A 21,422-nucleotide genomic window follows, 5' to 3' on the forward strand; every position below is an offset into this window, starting at 1 on the left:
AATTTGTGATTTCAAATAAAAAGTATGCATCCCAAAGTCCTTATACACCATTTAATACACCAAAATGTCAATGCCAAATTTCTGATTTTAATATCGAAAATTCTCAACATCAAATGAACATTGTTACATTTACAATGCAGACTTTTACAAGAGATCTGAAAATGAAACATGGGAAAATTATTGCTTCTAAAGTTGGCACCATCTATACATGAACTGAAACAAAAGCAAACTGCACCGAAACTGCCACAGAACCAATCTTCATCCCTCCTTCTGACATTCTGTACAGCTTCACAAAGCTACTATCTTCTACTTTTCACCTCGAAAGGGATGTCTTGCCATCTGGGTACTTAAATTCTATACGTATATCCTGAGGATATCAGTGAGTTTAAGCATAGGAATGTCTTAAACGTTCCATGTTGAGCAGTACAATAAACGCTGGACAAACACTAATGTGAAGTTTTGTAGGTATGTTATTTGGCCAGATAATACAACAAAACCCAACAATGCAAAAAATGCAACATCAATTCACCATCCCTGGAACTGGAAAAGAGCTATTCTTTTAATTGACATAATCTAGGGAAGTATTTTAAATGTCAAAATATACATGCTGAATGTGATTTTGCATATGAGCACCAGAAATCTGAAAAGTTTACAAAAATTCTATAAACGTATAAGGTGCATTTATTCTTGAATTACATTCAGTTTGAGAAGAACCACTACCCCAAAGCTCATTAATATTTAAGAAATAGCTAATAGTCTCCAAGTTGGCTTACAGCAAAATAAAAATACTGCCTTTAGTTTTTTTATACAAGTCATCTAAAATTATATTCAAAATTTAAGTGTTGCCTTTTATTGTGAATAGAAGTTTGATCATTAACTTATGTTCCAGTTTAAGATATTTCATGCACAATAGGTATTTAACGCCCTTAAAGTGTGTGTGTGTGTGTGTGTCACACACACACACACACACACATTGAATCATTTAGTTAACATCTCAAGTTGACAAAATTTTATGTAGAATTGGGTATGAAGTCATCTGAGGTCCAATAAAATTATTTTTTAAATGGTATCACTCCACTCAGTAATTACAACTTTTCTAAGTCCTTATATCTTCAGGCAAAACTGCTATTATGAAGTTAGATGAAGTAAATACAGAATTATTTCTTGGTTGACCATCAAAATAACTGTGATATTAAAGTGTGCCTTTTTCTAAACCGCATGGTCAATGCTGACAACAGTTCAATAGGGAAATCTATGCCAGTGTTGCTCTAAATATACTGCCATGGCTGTCCCGCACTACCTGCTTGGGACAGGGAAGGGACGCGGCCAGCTTCCCTAGTTCCGTGGGGCTGCCACCCCCAGCCTCACTCTAAGCAGCTTCTGCGAAGTCGTTATTCACACCGCTAACACGAAATCCAGCAAACTACAGTCCTGAATACCATCTACATTTACATATTTACTTTTTTACTGTGTACATTAAAAAAAAAGAATTCTGTTGTGCTTTTCACGTATCTGATACAGGTTTTCACTTATTTCTAGGTTTTTTGGGAAGAGAAGAGAAAGACTAAGGAAAAAGAGCAGAGAGTCAGACCGTAAAGTAACATTACACACACAACTAGCCAAATATCTTTTTAATTTAAAAGATACTATCATTAAAAAGCAATATATATACATACATATATACATACATATATACATGTATGTATATATGTGTATAAAAGAAAACAAAGTCTCCTCCCTAAAATCCAAATTATTCCATGATAGGTTTTCACAGCAACCAGTATACATATCAATATATTTTTCACAATCGGTTCAGTTATCCATCGGGTATGCTTTTAGAATTAAAGGATGTCATTACTGGAGCAGTCTAACCACTGTACTATTATTATGGAAATGTGCTTAGAAATGGTTCAGTGATTTGCTCATTACGATGACTATTTACAAAGGCATCTATTTACGTTAGCAATAAATAATCCTGATATCAAAAGGGATAATGCTCATGCACACACCAAGATGGCTGCATGCTCTTAAAGTATTTACACACAGCTCGTCTGTCACAGCTCTGCCACTAATAATGAAAGTGCGTCTCCTTCAACTTCCTCTACATCAGTCTTGCTTCTGGGGGATGCATCCTTCCATCTCGACAACTTCGGGCCATCCTTCGTACTTGTTTGTGTCCTTATTGTTCTTGATGTGCTGTTGGAATACAATAGTAGGACACAGGGTTAAAGACCGTTATGAACCGCTGCTCTACAGGAACAGACTTCAGTGCACTCATTTCAGTAACACTCATGTCAGTGATGCGTGCACACCAGTTACTGTTCCAGAGAGTCAATGAGCCACCCTTGGGGCCTAGCAGGCCTTCAAATAGCCAAAAGAACAAAACATCGCACAAGCTTTCTAAAGGATCACCTGTTAGTCAAAAAGTGAAGTTTACGTTCTTCTAAGTTCTAATGTATTTCTAAACTTAACTGATTATAATATCAAAAGCTCGATTAAAATCCTTAGTAATCGATGCTTCCCAATGGTCCTGATAAAAGCACTGATATGCCAATGCACTGTCATATAGGAAACAATTTTCCATGCAGAATAGGACTATTTTTAAATTTTGGTTTTAAAACAGTGCCATGGTTATTTCAAATAACTGATTACCAAGAACTTATGAAAAATAATATGAACATATTTAATGGCTGCTTTGTCTAAGTTTCAAATAATTGGGATAGGAATATGCACTGTATAGTTTCACAGTTTACTTTTGTCCATTAATTTTGAAAGTCTAAGACACTAACCTGTTCAAAGGGGCTTTTCGTCTTGATGCCTTTCCCACCACAGAAGACCCAGTTGTCTCTAAAACCAAGATTAGTAATAGAGGTACTCCCCAGTTCAGCAATGAGCCGCCGTGCCTCATCATTGAGTCTTAAAGAGGAGGAAAAAGAATAATACAGTTAACACAGAGCACTAATATTATCTAAGTATACTGATTCACAAGGATATTAACATATAACATGAGATGAAATGAGAAAGTATCAGCTTAAATGAGAATATAAAAAAAGAATAAAGAATTTTTTTCAGGGGCACCTGGGTGGCCCAGTCGATTAAGCATCCAACTCTTGGTTTTGGCTCAGGTCACGATCTCACAGTTTCGTGAGTTTGAGCCCTATGTCGGGCTCTGTGCTGGCAGCACGGAGACTGCTTGGGGTTCTCTCTCCCTCTCTCTCTCTACCCCTTCCCCACTTGTGCTGTCTCTGCCTCTCTCAAATAAAGAAATAAACTTAAAAAATTTCTTTTCAGAGCAACATTCCTACTATTTGAATTCTTTAGTGACAAAAGGCATTAAATCTAGCAATTTTAAGTTTATTCTATTAAGAAATACCTTTTAGATGTCTTCACCTTTACAATAATTCACGTTCATCTACGTCCACCAAATAAATAAGGGATACCGCAGTGAGCACATGCCTACCTAGGTTAATACAAGGTCTTAAGCAACCAGTATCTTTGCAAAATTAAAAATCACTTTGAATTTCCACTAATCCCTCTGTCAATTACATTTGAAAAAAGGTAAATGCTGACAGGTATCGAGGTGTTTCAAATACTGTGTTTTATTTCAAAGAAAATGAATCTTGAGAATAAGTATATAAATTGTACTTCAGTAAGAACTGCTGAGTGGTTACTTAGTAAAAATGAGTATCAACCACATAGCGGTGAAGTGCAGCCAACGACGACGAAGGGCAGTGGCAAAAGTTAACTGGTAGGGAAACAGCTAACTGAAAGACAGTGTTAAGAAATGTTGTACGGGTTATCATCCTAATGCTGAGTATTCTCGGTGTCCTCTCTGTGTCACAAAAAGGAAGAAATTCAATAGATACACGCTAGCTAGCTGTAGAGTTTAAAAAAAAAAAGAGAGAGAGAGAGAGAGAGAACAAAAGATCGCTCAGGGCAACGGCCACCTGTGCAGGTATTCGGCAGTAGGTCCTATATATCTTCCAAGAGATGGTACTTCCAGGTCACTTACAGACGTCTGTTCTGCTAAAGTCTGAGGCAAGGTAAGGTTTCTATTTGCAAATAGCATAAGGGGCAGTGAGGAAGGTACTTATTTACCTGACAGTGTTCTTTGAAACATCTCATGCCATTATCAGTCAACTCTTTTAAGGTACTAATGAAAGAAACACTAGGTACCAGAGTTCTCAGGTAACTGTCATGACGATGAATAAAATAATTTGTTTAAAAAAAACTGCATAAAACAAGAAAGAAGTGCATATATATTATACTTCCAGTTTATGCAAACCACATCCATGGGCAGTGGAGCTGGGTTGTTTTTTCTTTTAATTTTTAATTCCAGTTAACATACAGTGTTAGATTCGTTTCAGGCGTACAATATAGTGATTCAACACTTCCATAAATTATCCAGTGCTCATCAGGACAAGTACTCTCCTTACTCCCCATCATCTATTCCACCCATCCCCCCTGCCCACCTCCCCTCAGGCAACCATCAGTTTGTTCTCTGTAGCTAAGAGTCTGTTTCTTGGTTTGTCTCTCTTTTTCCTTTGCTTGTTTCTTAAAGTCCACATGAGTGAAATCATACAGTATTTGTGACTTATTTCTCCTGCCATTATACTCTGTAGCTCCATTCATGTTGCTACAAATGACAAGATTTTATTATTTCTTTGTGGCTGAGTAGTATTCCATTGTCCATGTGTGTGCATGTGTATACATACATATATACCACATCTTCTTTATGCATTCATCTATTGATGGCCACTGGGCTGCTTCCATCTCTTGGTTATTGTAAATAATGCCACAATAGACATAGGGATGTTTTTGTATTTGGGGGGAAACACCCACTAGTGGAGCTGTTTAACTACAGCCTGGGTACTGCTGTTCTCCTGGAGGAAGTTCGGTAGAATCACTGAAAAAATCAGCTATAACCCTGGAATATTTAGACTCAAAAATCTATATAAAGCGAGGCACTTACAACCTGGTAAAATAAAAATAAATGAAATGCCTATGCAAAAGAAACCCTGAAGACTTGGCCTCTCTGAAGATTTTGAGACTTTCAGAGAATCAGGTGTACATGCTTCTGGCTTTCTTCCCGAAGTCAGCAGCCATGTTTTCCTGCGCCCATCCTTACGTGAATTAGCCATCACTTTTCATTTGTTTGCTCGCTTAATGAGCAACCTGTATTAGAGGGACACTCCCTGAGTGCATTGCCTGAACCCTGTTTTCTTGTTTCCAAATGGTATTAGGATGTCGTGGATCTGGAAGACTGTCAAATTCCACTCTTTAGTTTATCCAAACATTCTGTTTTCTGGCTACCTTCCTAGAACATTTTACTTGCATCACCAGCACTAGCAGGTGAGTCTTGCTGCAATTATAAGAATAAATAGTATTAAAATGCAGAGGTTGGGCAGTAGGTTCACTAGGCAGCCTAGTGATGACTGCCTATAGAGGTTTTGGTGCTTTTGTTTGTTTGTTTATTATTTTTTTGGGGGGGAGGGAGAGAGCAAGTGCATAGTGGGGAAGGGGCAGAGGGGCACAGAGAGAGAGAAAGAGAGAGAGAGAAAGAGAGAGAAAGAGAGAGAAAGAGAGAGAAAGAGAGAGAGAGAGAGAGAGAGAGAGAGAGAATCTGAAACTGAATCCAGGCTCTGAGCTGTCAGCACAGAGCCCTATGTAGGGCTTGAACTCACAAACTGGGAGGTCATGACCTGAGCTGAAGTCAGATGCTTAACAAACTGAGCCACCCAGGTGCCCCAGCAATACATATTTAAATTTTTTTTTAATGTTTTTTTGAGAGAGAGAGAGAGAGAGAGAGAGAGAGAGAGAGAGAGAGGATGCAAGTAGGGAGGGCAGAAAGAGAGGAGATACAGAATCCGAAACAGGCTCCAGACTCTGAGCTGTCATCACAGAGCATGGCACAGGGCTTGAACTCACAAACTGGGAGATCTTGATCTGTTCTGAGTTGGAAGCTTAACTGACTTGAGTCACCCAGGCGCCCTGAGGCTATGGGGTTTGATTCACATTTACATCTCAGAACAATTACCAATTGGCACCTCATGGGCTTTGGGGTTGCTCCTAAATAGCTGAAGGTGAAGTTCACAGATGCCAAGAGACTGTTTTATACGTAAAGTAAAAAACTGCTTGCAAAGTCGGTGGTTTCTCTGACTGCAGGCCTGGCTCCCTGTAAAAAGTATGAATAAAATCTTCTTCATCTATGAGTTTTATATCAATTAAGAAATATATTGAAGGGCAATCATTTTTACTTCCTTACTTCTGAATTTCAGAACCAGTCATCTTGATGTACATGAATAAACTAGGCCAATTTAGCCAGGGATCCAGAAGCAACTTGAAAATGGCTTTGTTTTGACTCCCTCCCTTCATCTCTTTACTTCCTTTCCCATGAGAACACCCTGCGGTCCTGTGCAGAAGAGGGCAACAAAGCCGGCCTACGAGGGCTATCTTTAGAAAGGCCTAACAGCGGGTTGGTCCCGGCTGGCAGCTGGACACTTGGATTTGGGGAGGGCTCCCCCCATTCCCAGAACTGTTCGGGATGGGTCACTGTGCCTGTACTGCAGAAGCAAGGCTGTCTATGCTGAACACCTACTTTACGTCTGGGAGTCTGGAATCTGGGGATGTGTCAGGCAGAGGGTGCCTATGTGGCCAGTAGCCAGGAAAATCCCTGGACACTGAGTCCCCAGTAAGCTTTCCTACAAGACAGCATTTCACAGTGTTGGCACTGTTTGGTGCTGGAGGAATGAAGCCTGTCCTGTGTGGCTCCACTGGGAGAGGACTCTTGGAACGTGAGCCTGGTTCCCACCAGACTTTGCTCAGTGCATATCTCCCCTTTTTGCTGATTTTGCTTTTGCTGCAACAAACAGCAGTCATGAGGCGAGCAGGACCACATGCTAGTCCTAGCAAACCCTCAAACCTGGGGTGGTCCAGGCACCCCCACCCCTTGCCCCTATGAGTATCCACTATAGTTTTAGAACAAGGTAAGTTTCTCAGTAATTTCTAAAATTGTCTGCTTTGCCTACATAGAACTTGGAGAATTTCATTATTCCTGACATCTTTTATTTTAGTAAAAGATGATTTCCTGTTTCAAAAAGAAGTTTAAAATCATGCAACGTAACCAATATTCTCAGCACTTGATTCAATACACATTAGGTATCAAAATATCCCATTTCTTTATTTTATTTTTCAATGCTGTTTTATTTTTGAGAGAGACAGACAGACAGACAGAGCAAGAGCAGGGGAGGGGAGACAGAGAGGGAGACACAGAATCCAAGCAGGCTCTAGGCTCTGAGCTGTCACCACAGAGCCTGATGTGGGGCTTGAACCCACGAACTGGGAGATCATGACCTGAGCTGAAGTCAGATGCTTAACTGACTGAGCCACCCAGGAGCCCCTCCCATTTCTTTAAAAGCCAGTGTAACTAATATATGCATAGCATAAATTTTAAAAATATAAGCTTTTATTCTATATAGGACCCCCATGAGTGTGTTACATATACATTAATCTCCACCAATGGTCTTAACTAGCAGAGATGTGAAAAATTTCAATGGACTACATTTTCTTTAAAATTAATTAAAAATTGTCCTGTGACAAACAAGAAAGCAGAGACAGGGATCAAGTTTTCCTAGAAGAGATTCTACAGCTACACACAGGCAATCTGGAGTAAAATAGAGAAAGTGGGTACTGGAGAGGGGGCGACTCAGAGATCTGCCTCCATCTTTCCTGGGGAAAAAGGAGCCGCTGAGAGCCCCACGGTCACACCATCACAACAGGCCGATGCACCCTGTCTTGAAAAGCACAGAAAGCAACATGGAGAATTAATGTCCTGGGCTCAATGTGGACCAACAGGGAAGAACCACTTGGGAAGTGGAAGTGTAGGTGTTAAGAACTTTGGAAGAAAATCACCATACTATCTCCGGAAACTGAAGAATAAGCAACGCCAGGTACAGGTGACCCCGGAGCCTGGACTTTAAAGAGAGCACATCACACAAAGTTCAGATTAAAAGCTCTTATGAGAGAAGAGGACTCTTCAAAAACAAACCAAAACTCCCAATAATTTTCACTGTATGATTGCTAGCAATCCCAGAAAAGAGAAGGATAGGTTCTAAATTAGTGCTGCTATAGGAGTGTTCTCTGATGGGCTCAAACTCAGAAAAGCATCCAAAAATGTAGGGCAAATCATATTACTGATGGCAAAACTTTGAATACTACTACCAGGAAGACCTGTAGTGCTCAGAATAAGATGAGACTCCTAAAACTATAAAAGGCCACAGAAAGAACTTCTGCTACTAAGCACAAACAACGAAGTGACCCACTGTTTCACAAGAACAGTATAATATCGAGATCAAAGCATGCCTGTCCTTTCCAGGGAGGCAAACACTCTGATCAACATAAAAAGGGAAGAGTGGTTCAGGAATGTCTATATAAGTGCTTTAAAGTAAAGTGAAGCCTCCAGGCCTACACACATCACACAGTTAAATTCCGAGGAACTTATTAATATCATCTTCAAGGCAATGTCCATTATTTTAGAAGCATTATGGAAAATGAAGGTGCTAGATCGTTAAAAGTTACTCCAGTCTTCAAAAAAGGCAAGGAAATTTTTAGAAACAATGGTTCAATAGAACTACTTCAAATTCTTAGCAAATTCTAGAATGGATTACAGCAAGGAGATCCTGCGAACATTAAAAAAAAAAAAAAAAGGAGGAAGAGGAAAGATGGGGTAGTGAGGAGGAGGGAGAAATAAATCAAGCCAAGTTAATGTCATCTCAGGCATTTCACCATGTAAAGAGGTTTTCGGGTGGTAGATTAGGCTACTGTAATTAGCATAGTTCATGAGTTTCAAGTGAGCATCTGAGAGTCTTAGAAAATAGCCTCTATGAATAAAATAATGAAGCAGCAGCTGGATGATATGCCTATTAGGGTGCACTGGCAGCTGTTTAAAAAACAGTTTCTGTAGATGATCAGTAGATGAATCCCTTGGAGGAGTACCCTAGTAAGTAGGGTGGCACACTGCCCTTGGCGAACAGTTTCATCAATGACTTCGATTTAGACACAAGAACAACTCTGGAGAGACTACAAAGCCTGGATCATGGAAATCTCATAGGACAAATGTCAGAATCATGACCTAATGGGCTAAAATCAGCAAAATTGAATGTAACAAGGATAACAAGGGTAAATGAAGCCCTTCATTTAGATTAAACAAAAGCAAGTACTGAATGGGGAGAAAGACCTGACTTGGCAGTGGTTTAAAAAAAAAAAAAAGGGGGGTCTGAGATCAAATGAAATGATCTAAGAGTTTAACTTAACCAAAAATGAGTCAAAAATGAGTCAAAAATGTGATATGACCATTTAAAGAAAACTAATACAATACTAGTCTGCATGAATATTCAAAGAAATGTAATCTCCAGAACGGTAAAAGCTAGCATCTCCCCTGCACTGACCAGACCACATCTGGAGCCCTGTGTTTGATCTGGGGCACTCATTTTAAGAGAGCTGATAATCAACCAGAGAGCTGATGCCCCAAAAAATGCAGCCCAGAGGGTAAACCAACCCAGAAACTTAACATGATGAAAGGTGACAAGGGTCCTGTGTATGGTGCAGGAAAACGGAAAAATGAAAGAGAAATGCTAATTAGTTTCAAACATGAAGTATCAAATGATTTGGGGAACATATTTATTGCTCCACTTACCCAAGCTAAGACTACCAGGTGGTATTTAGAAGACCAACCCTGAGAACGTAATGTTTACTTAAGAATAATTTTTTGCTCTGTTTTGTTTCAGATAGAGCAATGATGAGATACTGGTGCCCTTCAGAGGTGAGCAGTTCAGCGGAGAGATTTGTAAACGAGTTCCATGGGAATTCCCCCCCCCCCCCACCCCCAACCGTGGCTTGGATGCTTTGTCAAATGACTTAGGATCACTTACTTCAGATCACCCACATTTAAACCTTTCACTTAGCCAGGAAGCTAACACGTCATAGAGTGTTGTCTCCAAAAGGAGGGCTACGATAGCAAAATTTAGCTTGCTCAAACTATTAAAGTTCTTCATTAAATAAACAAATAATTTATTTTAGAAGGGTAGGTCGGGGGAGGGGGAGGAAGTAGGCATCATTAGAGATCTGCACTCTCCAAAATGTACCTTTTCTTAAATATAGTGGGGTTTTTTTGTTTGTTTTGTTTTTAAAATGGGCTTCCTTGTTACAATCAAGAAACACTGGGATAAACAAAGGTAAAGGGCAAACTTCAGGGCCTTGCATTGTAAATCCCTGAAAGAGGCAAAATGCAAGGTGCCATCCCCCAAACTTATTTGACCATTACAAGTTTAGAGGGCTGGGATCCCACTAGAACACACTCTGGGAAGTGCTGTGATGGAGACCAATCGCAAACACTCTCACAAGTTCACCGTACAGCCAAGGAGCTCACTGCTGAGAGCAATAACTGGGATCAGGCAGGGACAACTATGGAGAACCCATACCAACTCCCAGTCTTGGAGACAGTAGGCACATCCATTTCAAATTCTAAACTCTTTTGGGTATTGGGTATAAGCAGGAAAACAAACCATTCCTATGAAGTAAAATCCAGAAGCCTTATGGAAAGAAAAGCCCTTAACACATCAGTTGAAGCACAGACAGCTTCTATTCCCATAGAAGACTGGGTATACCACAGCTGATGAATCACACTTCAAATGTTCCACAGATACCTGCCAAGGTGTACGCTTCAATTCCGTTACATTTAATAGATGCAGATGGCCATTTATAAAGACTGCGTGTACATTTTTGCATAAAGGACACAATACTTACAATTTATTTCCTGGTGTTTGGAAAAAGGAAATATTCAAAATACAAATTCATGTACCCAAACTGAAAATGCAGACAATTGAAATCATTTAAATATACAGAGGTTGAACCATATATTGGCTAAGTATAAAGACATCACAATTTATTTATTTTTTTAAATTTATTTTTGAGAGAGCGCACAGGGGAGGGGGACAGAGGATCTGAAGCAGGCTCTATGCTGACAGCAGAGAGCCAGATGTCAGGCTCAAACTCACGAGCCGTGAGATCATGAGCCAAAGTTGGAGGCTTAACCAGCTGAGCCTCCAGGCACTCCAAGACATCAAAATGTAGATTTCTACTTTTGCCTTACAGGCTGAATGTCTTCTGATTCTGCTCTTGTTATATATGATGGGCACCAATAAATGTCAGTTAAAGAAGAAATATCATCCTGTCTTAGTTCTTAGGTATCGCCACAATTTATCAGAAGAAGGGAAACAGGTCTGAAGCTGACAGCTATAATTATGAAATAACATGATGAAAAAGAGAGGTCATGTGTATCTACTCAGGAAAGCAAGGTTTTTAAAAATTTTTAAACCTCAAATTATACATGTAAACTATCTTAATCTATCAGCAAAAGCAAATAGCAAGTTACTTGTTTTTTCATAAAGAATGCCTAATTATTTTCCATTTAGTTCTATCTAGCTAAATGGCAATGGATGCATACATCAGTTTTATTTAACCTTCCATCTATGGATTTAACACATCCTCAGCTGAACCAGATAAAATGTAGTCAAAGAAAATACTTCCACTTTAAAACATTCACAAAGTAGCACTGTTTTCTTAGTGCAAATCTGCAATAATGTAATTATACATTAAATGCAGGTACAGGGGGGCGCCTGGGTGGCGCAGTCGGTTGGGCGTCCGACTTCAGCCAGGTCACGATCTCGCGGTCTGTGAGTTCGAGCCCCGCGTCGGGCTCTGGGCTCGGAGCCTGGAGCCTGTTTCCGATTCTGTGTCTCCCTCTCTCTCTGCCCCTCCCCCGTTCATGCTCTGTCTCTCTCTGTCCCAAAAATAAATAAAAAACGTTGAAAAAAAAAAATTAAAAAAAAAAAATAAATGCAGGTACAAAAAAAAATCAATAAACAGACAAGCCATATTCCTTTGTGAACTTAATTTTATAGCCTTTTCAATTAAAATCTGTAAGGGGTGCTTTTTATTCCTGATAAAAGTACCATACTTTTCATCTGGATAAAATATCATAGAAGGGATTTGAGAAACACTATTATTAAAGACTTCTTAACCACCCCAGAAAGGTATTAAGTACAGTTATTTTTATAAAATAGTTATTAAAAAACTGAAACAGTGTCTTATTGGGGAAGGAAGAGATAGATGAACAGAACAAAAATTATAAGAAACAAAGTCAAATCTACATGAAAATAGGCATTCTAAGACACTGAGAAATAACAGATTTATTTTTTAAATTACATGAAAACAGGGGAGCCTGGGTGGCTCAGTCAGTTAAGCATCTGACTCTTGATCTCTGCTCAGGTCATGGGACTGAGCCCCATGTCAGGCTCTGAGCTGACAGCACAGAGCCTGCTTGGGATTCTCTCTCATTCTCTCTCTCTCATCCTCCCTCACTCACGCACGTGCGTGTGCTCGCTCTCAAAATAAACATTTTTAGTAAATGTTCAATAAATGAAATACATGAAATAGTGTAATAAATAAAATACATGAAAACAGTGAAGTTGCTGGAAGAAAACGTACTAAATATTTAATTTGGAGATAGGAAAATACTTCAAGTATAAAAGTAGAAGAAACTAAAATGAAAAATCCATACACTTGACTAAATAGGAATTAGTCTAAACTTTGAAAGTCAAAAAGCACCATAAATTAACAAAAAAACCCACAAAGTAATATATTTTAACATGAGAAATGGTTAATATCCTTAACATATAAAGGTCCTTACAAATCAATATGAGTCAACCTAAATGGTCAAAAGACAGTTTACAAGAGAAAGAGCCAAAAACACTTGTGAAAAAAAATGCAGTCTCAACAATAACCAAAGAAAGGCACATTAACAAAATCCCTTTCCAAAACTTTTAGAATTGGTAACTTTTAAAAAATTAATAGTCAGTGTCCTGAAACTTATGAGATCCATGTAAAATTGGTACAAACTTAAAAAAAAATCATTTTTAAAAAACATAAACATCCTTTGATTCAATACCTTACCTCAAAAAAACTGTCTTAAAGAGATGATTGTTCAAAAATGTCTAAAGATAGTACATTTTTCTAAGTATGAACACTTGAAATAGCCTGAGGATCCAGCAGCAGGTATTTTATTAAGTAATTTTTAAATCATGACACATGTTTAAGAGCTATACTAGGCAGACATGAACAATTTTGTTATGAAAGCTATTTAATGTTATCGGAAAATATTCACCACATAAAGAAATTAAAAGGTATGCTGTAAATGCTAGCATTCCAAATGATTAAGATGAAGAAAATATGTGTATTAAGGAAACTGGAGATGGAAACTAACTTATCAATGGTTATCACTGAGTAGACAAACTATAACTTGTTTTCTTTGTGCTTTTCTGTATTTTCAAAGTTTTACAACATGTACAATTTTAAGAAAAAAGTTTTATATAAAAGTTTACCATGCATTAAACATTATGAAAAACATATCACACTTATTCCTTCACAGTGAATGCCACTTCTAGGAACTTACCCTAAGGACATGATTACTTAAAAGGATGTTTATCGAAATGTTATTTATAATACAAAAATTTTGGCAATAATAGGAAACTTTCAAATAAAGGTGGGGCCGTGTGATCAACTCTTGGTGGGCCATGGGCAATGCTACTGAAGAATCTTAATATTAGAGAAAACTATTTAAGGTTGCTAAAATTAGAATATAAAAGGGTATAACAAACTTTAGGTACTATGTGGTTCTAACTTTATGACCATATATGCATGATAAATACAGAGACAGAAGGAAGCAAATAAAAAAATGTTAATAGTGTTTATCTGGAATTCGAGTACTTTGCTCTGCTTTATGTACTTTCTTTTCATTGAAAATGTATTGCTTTTATAATTAATTATAGCTCCAAAAATTGTATAAAATTTTAAGTTTACATACTTGGTTGCTCCATCATCATATGTTCCCATTAAGACTATTGTTCCATCTTGTATGGACTTCAGAAACTCAATAAATGGGGCCACATCTGGAGGAAAAGAAAGGATTGATGGTTTTGGGGGATTTTTTAGTGACTAAGTAGCCATCACGATATTCTCCTAAAAGTTAATAAACTAAAACATGAAGTATTTGTAAATCAATAATTTCAAAAGAAGAGTAACCAAAAGGGAAATAAATCTTATGAATAGGTTAAAAATGAAGTTTGTCCCTTAATAGGATCCCACCATCAACTTAGAATTTCCCAATCCTGATTCATCCTATGTGTCTTTTGTACTGACATTCCACCAGGGGCTAAATGAAAAAAAAAAAAAAAAAAACATGGCAAAGTCATATTAAAGCATGACTTATAATTTAAAGAAAGAAACTTGGGGTGGGGGCAGAAGAAAGCCTCAGGGATTCCCTGGGTATATGTAAAATGGTTTGGGTACTTATCTAAAAGGACACAGAGCTTTTATCTAATTCATAAAAGGCTCTGCAATTTGTTTAAAAATTAAATACACGCGCGCGCATGCGCGCACACGCACGCGCACACACACACACACACACACACACACACACACACACTGATTATGATCCTCTGGGCATATCTTGGGAGAGGAATGAAGGCTATATCTAATTATGGCAAATATCACAGTCATTACCTGCTTCGTCTAGTGCACCAAGATTCACAAAAACTTAAAAATAAACCACTTCAGTGACTACAAAGCGGTCAGAGGTAGATCAGGTACTACCAATCGTTTTATATCTTGAATGCTCCAATATCAGGTCTCTGTGCAGTCCCCAAATCTAACACTATTTCAGAACTGGAACACTTCAAATTTACTCAGTTTCTTCCCATAGCAGATTCCAAAGACGTCCTCTAACTGCATTCTTTTTTCTAATAATAGCATTTTCAATTCTGAGAAAATGTACAGAGCAGCTAACAAACCATTTCCTTTTAAATGCAAAGATGGACGTAAACTGCACCTATTTCTTCACTTGAAGAGTCTTTTCGGCGTTCGGCAGTAATTAATCTACCATCTACAGTTGATGAAACAGCAGAGCTTCTAGTCATGTGGCTGATTTCAACAAAGGTTTTGGAAGGGTGTTTCCCTGTAATAAGTTTTGGTGGGGCCAATTATGCCGTGAGAGTATAAAATTGATGGTAGCATTTTAAGTTTATACCATTTTGACAGCCATGAAAAGTCCTAAATAAAACATTGCATCTCATTACAAGCTGAAGAAATACTAGAAAAGCTGAATGGTTTGAAAACCTAACATAAACTTCAAGACTAACAGCTACTGGCTTCTAGCGAATCTATAAAGGGAATGGAAATGAGGAGGTGCTGGGGACAGCCTCATGCTGATAATATGTCCCAGACCAACACCTCAGAAAAGAATCAAAAGATAAATCAGTGTTGGCCTTCCATCAGATCTGAGGAAGAAACGTCTTTGGGGCACACTCTTGTTCAAGGGACTAGGTCCTCGCTTCTGCATGCTGGTAAATGACTTCTACCTGTTCCTTGAGGAACTTCCACATTAGGAAGGTACTGGTGAATCACTCTACGTGCAGTGAACTATAAACAACACTCTATTCTTTCTCTCAAGTACTTATCTACTTTAATAATAATCCTGGTTATAATTTATTTTAGCGACTAAAAAATATGCAAAAAAATTAATTTTAAGTAAAAGTGCTTAAATTGCTTCTGCCCTTCTCTAAATTACTTCTTCCTTTTTAAAAAGTTCAGTCAGAAACCTAAAGGATCCAAAGCTTTCAATTAGTTGTGCTGCAAAATACAGGACTCAGATTTTTAAAATCTGAATTTTTATATTATTGCTCTTAATTACACAATTTCTATAAAAAAGCAAAATATACGCAATATGACTAATGACTTAGATACAGATAGATGTTTAGTGAAAAGAGAAAATGAATGAACACAAAAATACCATTATTTTCTCAGTAATGGGCTATGTTATATTGAGGAGGCTTAAAAAGTCAGTCAGTGCTATAGCAAAAGAACAGTTACATGTTACCTATACTTACCTCCTCCCCACATGTCAAAATATTTGGTGTCTAATACTTCTCCTGTTTTTCCTGGAAAAGACGGAAATCGTATCAAATTACGCAATTGAAATATACTCCTACACTGTATGGGACAAATGATCTTATCCAATGATGGGTGTGAATTCATTTACAAGAAAGAGTTATTTTGAAAAAGACTTAAAATCTGAACTGTGTGCATCTGAAATATATTTCTAAAAGAGTAACTTTTGGATAAATTAAAATTCTGCACTTTCTCACTAATCTTTAAGCCAAGGAGCAGCAACTGAAGTTCATGAGAGACCGTATGTAGACCACTCAAATTCAGGTCGATATTTTTCATTCTTAGGTGTTACCACTTTCCCTTATTTAACAATTACCAAAAAATATGTAAGCCTTTTACAAAAAGATTAATTGATGCTATTTTCTATCATTAAAGTCATCTTTTAAAATTTTTTCACCTATTTCCCTTTTAAAGTGGTTTGTTTTTTTTTTTTTTTTTTTTTTTGCTATCAATTAGACAAACAGGTACAGAGCTTTTTACCTAAGAAAATGAAGAAAGTAGAAATGCAGAAACTTATCTTTTGTGAAAGAAGTAAAGAATATTTTCCTATACTACGAACTGGGTAAGGTGGCCGTGGTTCCTAATCGCCCCATTACAGCCTTACAGGGTTATTGTACCAGAAGGAAAAGACAAGCATGCAGTTCCTTACTTCAGGGGTTCAGATTTTCAGATTTGATTTTGCAAGAATACTTGAGATGCTCAGGATTCAATAAACTTACTTTCACTAATGAACTTACATGATGAATGTGGATAACACTGAAAAGTTACAATTAATTTTTACTCTTCATTCCTCTCCCCACCCCTCCCATTAGTCCATCACCCTCTGTCATTCACACACCCTCATCATGTCAATCTATCTTCATTTTGTTAGATTCCAATTCCTCAGCGTTCATCAATTTCACGTGGGAAGCTCTCCACACACTGCACAGCAAGTGGGAGGCTTCCAAGAAAGCATGCTATAATACTTGGACACCGAGTCTCCCCCTACAGGTGGTTTTTGTGGATGAGGGTGGGAAGAGGGCTTAAGGGTCAAGTGTGGCACTTTCTGACCTGATCCCTTGATATTAAGGTGTATTTTACTTTGGGCCACATGAGTATCCACTGATCACATCTGTAAGCTAAAATAATTATTCTTACCATTTGCCAAGGCAACATTGATCCCTCTTCCAACGTTATTCTTGACACCACTCATTAAACTGAAGGGGAAAAGTCAAGACAAATTTAGAATTAGATATTGTAAATAAACCTAGATCAGAGAAATAAAGCCATGTCAAAAAATAGTTGGGGATATTATATACACACACAATTGTTTAATAACTGCAGTGGAGATTAAAAGGTCTCTACTATATCACAGGAGACAGTCTAAATTTGAATAATTTTAAAGCAATGTCCTTAAATAAGAATTCACAAATAGATATATCAAAATGTATCAGGGCCCAAATACTACTTTTTGCTGCTCTTTTGTGTGATGAAATGGCATTTTAGAAAATCTTTAAAACACGTGGACATTACGCACATATTTTGCACTATCCTCCATGGATCAAACAATAATCTCTGTTCTACTTTTTGCAATATCAATGTGACATGAAACACAAGTGAGATGCTTTTATAATCTGAAAACCAGAATAATGGTGAACATCCTCTTAATCATTATCAATGTAAAATTTCTCTACACTCGGAAGAAGGAATCTTGTATGCATTTAATTGCGGCATCGAACCACACTCACTCGTACTGTTACAGCTGAGGTAATCACCATCCACGAGCAGCTTACAGACCACTGGGATACTGTGACATGGAAGGTACGAGTGGAACACTGGCCTGTGTCGGTTCGGTTTGCTGAATCAGAATTATTACACTCAAACTGTAGGTGTCTTTAATTCTAAGAATTCAAGGTAATAGTGATACTGCCGGTGGTGTGCTGTTCAATGATTCACAACTGGTTTGCGGTTGGTGGAGAGGGGCAAGTATGCATATGTGAGAATACACAGACACACACACACTCACGTGTGGTACATCTATACACACGCACACAGGGGCCTATGTTTATCATGAACTTTTCTGATATAAAAGATTTGTTCCACACAATTTCACAGGAGAAGCTGTCATACTCTACTACGAACCCCACGTGGCCAACTGATTCTCACAGAACGTGTTGATTTTCATAGAACTCACATCTGTAGCTAACCTGTGGTTGCAAGTGATGGATGAATGCAGTTTGAACACAAACCTTGGATGACATTTCATTTGAAGAGTAAGACAAAGGAAAAACTGAAATGATGAAGGTATACGTTGGAACTTCACTCGCCTGTCAATGATGTGAGTGATGTTTTTGTTGAAACACATATTAAGTTTTAAATTACTAGAAGACAACTTCCTTCATTTTTTTGTGCTATTCACAATGTAAGAGTTACTGACATAATATACTTTTAATCTGCATAGTTAACATTTTCTTCCTCTTTCTTAAGTCTAGACCTTGAGTCAGCAAACTTCTTCTATCAGGAGCCAGATAAGTAAATAGAAAGAGCAACCACTAAAAAAGCTCTACAAAGAAATAGACTCAAAAAACACTATAAATATATCAAAAAGAAATTTTAAAAAATGTTCATGGAACTCATAGGAAGCGAGTAAAAGAAAACAGGAAAAAAAAAAAAAGAGAGAACAAAATATAATAAAATGGCAGGCTTAAGTCCTAACATGTCAATAATTATATAAGTGTAAGTAGTTTAAACATACCAAATAAAGACAGAAATTGACACAGTGGATTGAAATAGGACCCAACTACGTAGTGTCTACAAGAAATTCTTTCTTTTGTTGAGGAACACTAGTATATAGGTATATTGAAGTATATTTTTAATTGACAAAAATTGTATTTATTTAAGTATACGATTTGATATACACTGTGAAATATTTACATCAAGCTAATTAACATATTCATCACCTTCATTATTACCACGTGTGTGTATGGTGAGAACACTTAAGAGCTACCCTCTTAGCAAATTTCAAGCAAACAATAAAGTACTGTAATATAGTCAGATCATTGTACATTACATCTCAAGAACTTAATCATCTTGCATAACTGAAACTTGGTACCCGGTGACCAAAATCTCCCCATTTACTCTTCCCCCAAGTCCCTGGTACTCACTACCTCACTCTCTGCTTCTATGAATGTGACTATTTTAGATTCCACATAAGTGAGATCAGGCAGTATTTATCTTTCTGCATGTGGCTTACTTCACTCAGCATAATGTCCTCCAGCTTCATCCATGTTGTCACAAATGGCAGACTTTTCTTCTTTTATTTGCTCAACAATATTCCATTGCACATATATATGCACCACATTTTCTTTATCCACTCATCTGTCGACGGACATTTAGACTGTTTCCATCTTACCTACTGTGAATAACGCTGCAGTGAACGTGAATCTTCAAGATTCTGTTTTTAATTCCTTTGGACATACACCAAGAAGTGGGATTATTAGATAAGCCAGTTGTTTTTAATTTTTTCAATAACCTCCACCCTGTTTTCCATAATGGCTGTATCAATTTACATGCCCACCTACAGTGTAAAAGGGCTCCCTTTTCTTGACATCTTCATCAACACTTGATGAAGTGTTGACGATATCTGATATCTTGTCTTTCTGATGACTGCCGCTCTACCAGGTGTGAGGTCATTAACTCATTGTGGTTTTGATTCACATTTCCCTGATAATTAGTGACACTGAGCATCTCTTCATATACCTGTTGGCTATTTGTATCCTTTTGAGAAGTATCTATTTAGGCCTTTCACTGATTATTTGATCAGGTTATTTGATTTTTTTGCTAGTGAGTTGTAGGAGTTCCCTATACATTTTAGATATTAAATATCCTAGCAGATAATATGGATTGCACATTTTCCCCCATTCTGTAGGTTGACTTTCTGTTCTCTTGATTGTTTCCTTTGTTGTGCAGAAGCTTTTTAGCTTGATGTAATCCCATTTGTCTATTTTTGCTTTTGCTGCCTAGGTTTTTGGTGTCTTATCCAAAAAAATTCATTGCCCAGACCATTGTCATAAAGCTTTTTCCCTGGATTTTCTTCTAGTAGTTTTATGGTTTTGGGTCAAAAAGCTCACTTAAAATATAATGATACAGGTAGGTGAAAAGTAGAAGAGTAGAAAGAGATAAATCACATAAACATTAATCAGAAGAACACAGCATTACTACTCAATAATAAAGAAATAATCCAATTTAAAAATGGGCAGGGTTTGAATAGACATTTCTCCAAAGATACGCAAATGGCCAACAAATAAATGAAAAGATATTAAAGATCATTAACATCAGTGAAACGCAAATTGAAACCACAAGGTACCACTCAGCACCCATTAGGAAGGCTGTAACCAATAAGTTAGATAATGACAAGTGTTATATGTAAAAACTGGAAACCTGATACACTGCTGTCAAAAGGCAAATTAGTGCAGCCACTTTGGAAAACACTCTAGCACCTCCTCCAATAGTTAAGCATAGAATTACTATATGAACCAAAATCCACTCCTAAGCGTATATACAAGAAAAATGAAAACATGTCCATACAAAACCTGTATACAAATGTTTATAGAAACATTATTCATTGTATAAAGAAGATGTGGTGTTATATATATATAATGGAATATTATTCAGCCATCAAAAAGAAAGATATTTTGATATCTTCAATAATATGGATGGAGCTAGAATGTATTATGCTAAGCAAAATAAGTCAATCAGACAAAGACAAATACTGTAAGATTTCACTCATATGTGGAATTTAAGAAACAAAACAGATGAACATAGGAGAAGGGGTCGGGGGGGCGGTGCGGAGAGGAGGGAGGGAAACAGACCATAAGAGACTCTTAACAATAGAAAACAAACTGAGGGTTGCTGGAGGAGAAATGGGTGGGGGGGTGGGGGGAATGAGCTAGATGGGTGATGGGGATTAAGGAGGGCACTTGTGATGAACACTGGTGGTGTAAGTTAGTGATGAATCACTGAATTCTATTCCAGAAACCAATATTGTACTGTATGGTAACTACTAAAATTTAAATAAATTTTTTAAAGAAAGAAACATTGTTCATAATAGCCCAAAAGTGGAAACAAACCAAATGTCCATCAACTGATGAATGAATAAACAAAATGTGATACATGTACACAATGGAGAATGACTCCATCATAAAAAGGAATGAAGTACTAATCAAACCATAACATGGATGAACCTTGAAACCACTCTGCTAAGTGAGGACACCGATGACAAAAAAGTTACCTATCATGTAAAACCTTCTATATAATATGTCCAGAAGAGGTAAATCTATAGAGATAGCAAATGAAGTGTGGCTACTTAGGGCTGGTGGGGG

The 21,422-nt window shown here is 37.4% G+C and overlaps 1 protein-coding gene across 1 annotated transcript in view; it reads right to left on the reverse strand.

Moving 5' to 3' along the window:
• Window positions 1-210: 210 nt before the first annotated feature.
• The window catches only part of FAM3C (FAM3 metabolism regulating signaling molecule C), a 57,053-nt gene continuing 35,841 nt past the window's right edge, over window positions 211-21,422 (reverse strand). Inside the window, exons 6-10 of the mRNA XM_049641738.1 lie at window positions 17,200-17,258; window positions 16,002-16,052; window positions 13,922-14,006; window positions 2,790-2,916; window positions 211-2,196 (exon numbers count right to left, since the gene is read on the reverse strand). Coding sequence (XP_049497695.1) covers window positions 2,107-2,196; window positions 2,790-2,916; window positions 13,922-14,006; window positions 16,002-16,052; window positions 17,200-17,258 — 412 coding nt within the window. The 3' untranslated portion in view covers window positions 211-2,106. The remainder of the gene's footprint in view (window positions 2,197-2,789; window positions 2,917-13,921; window positions 14,007-16,001; window positions 16,053-17,199; window positions 17,259-21,422) is intronic.

This window comes from Panthera uncia, chromosome A2 (assembly GCF_023721935.1).
Source record: "Panthera uncia isolate 11264 chromosome A2, Puncia_PCG_1.0, whole genome shotgun sequence".
Classification (NCBI taxonomy): Eukaryota; Metazoa; Chordata; class Mammalia; order Carnivora; family Felidae; genus Panthera; species Panthera uncia.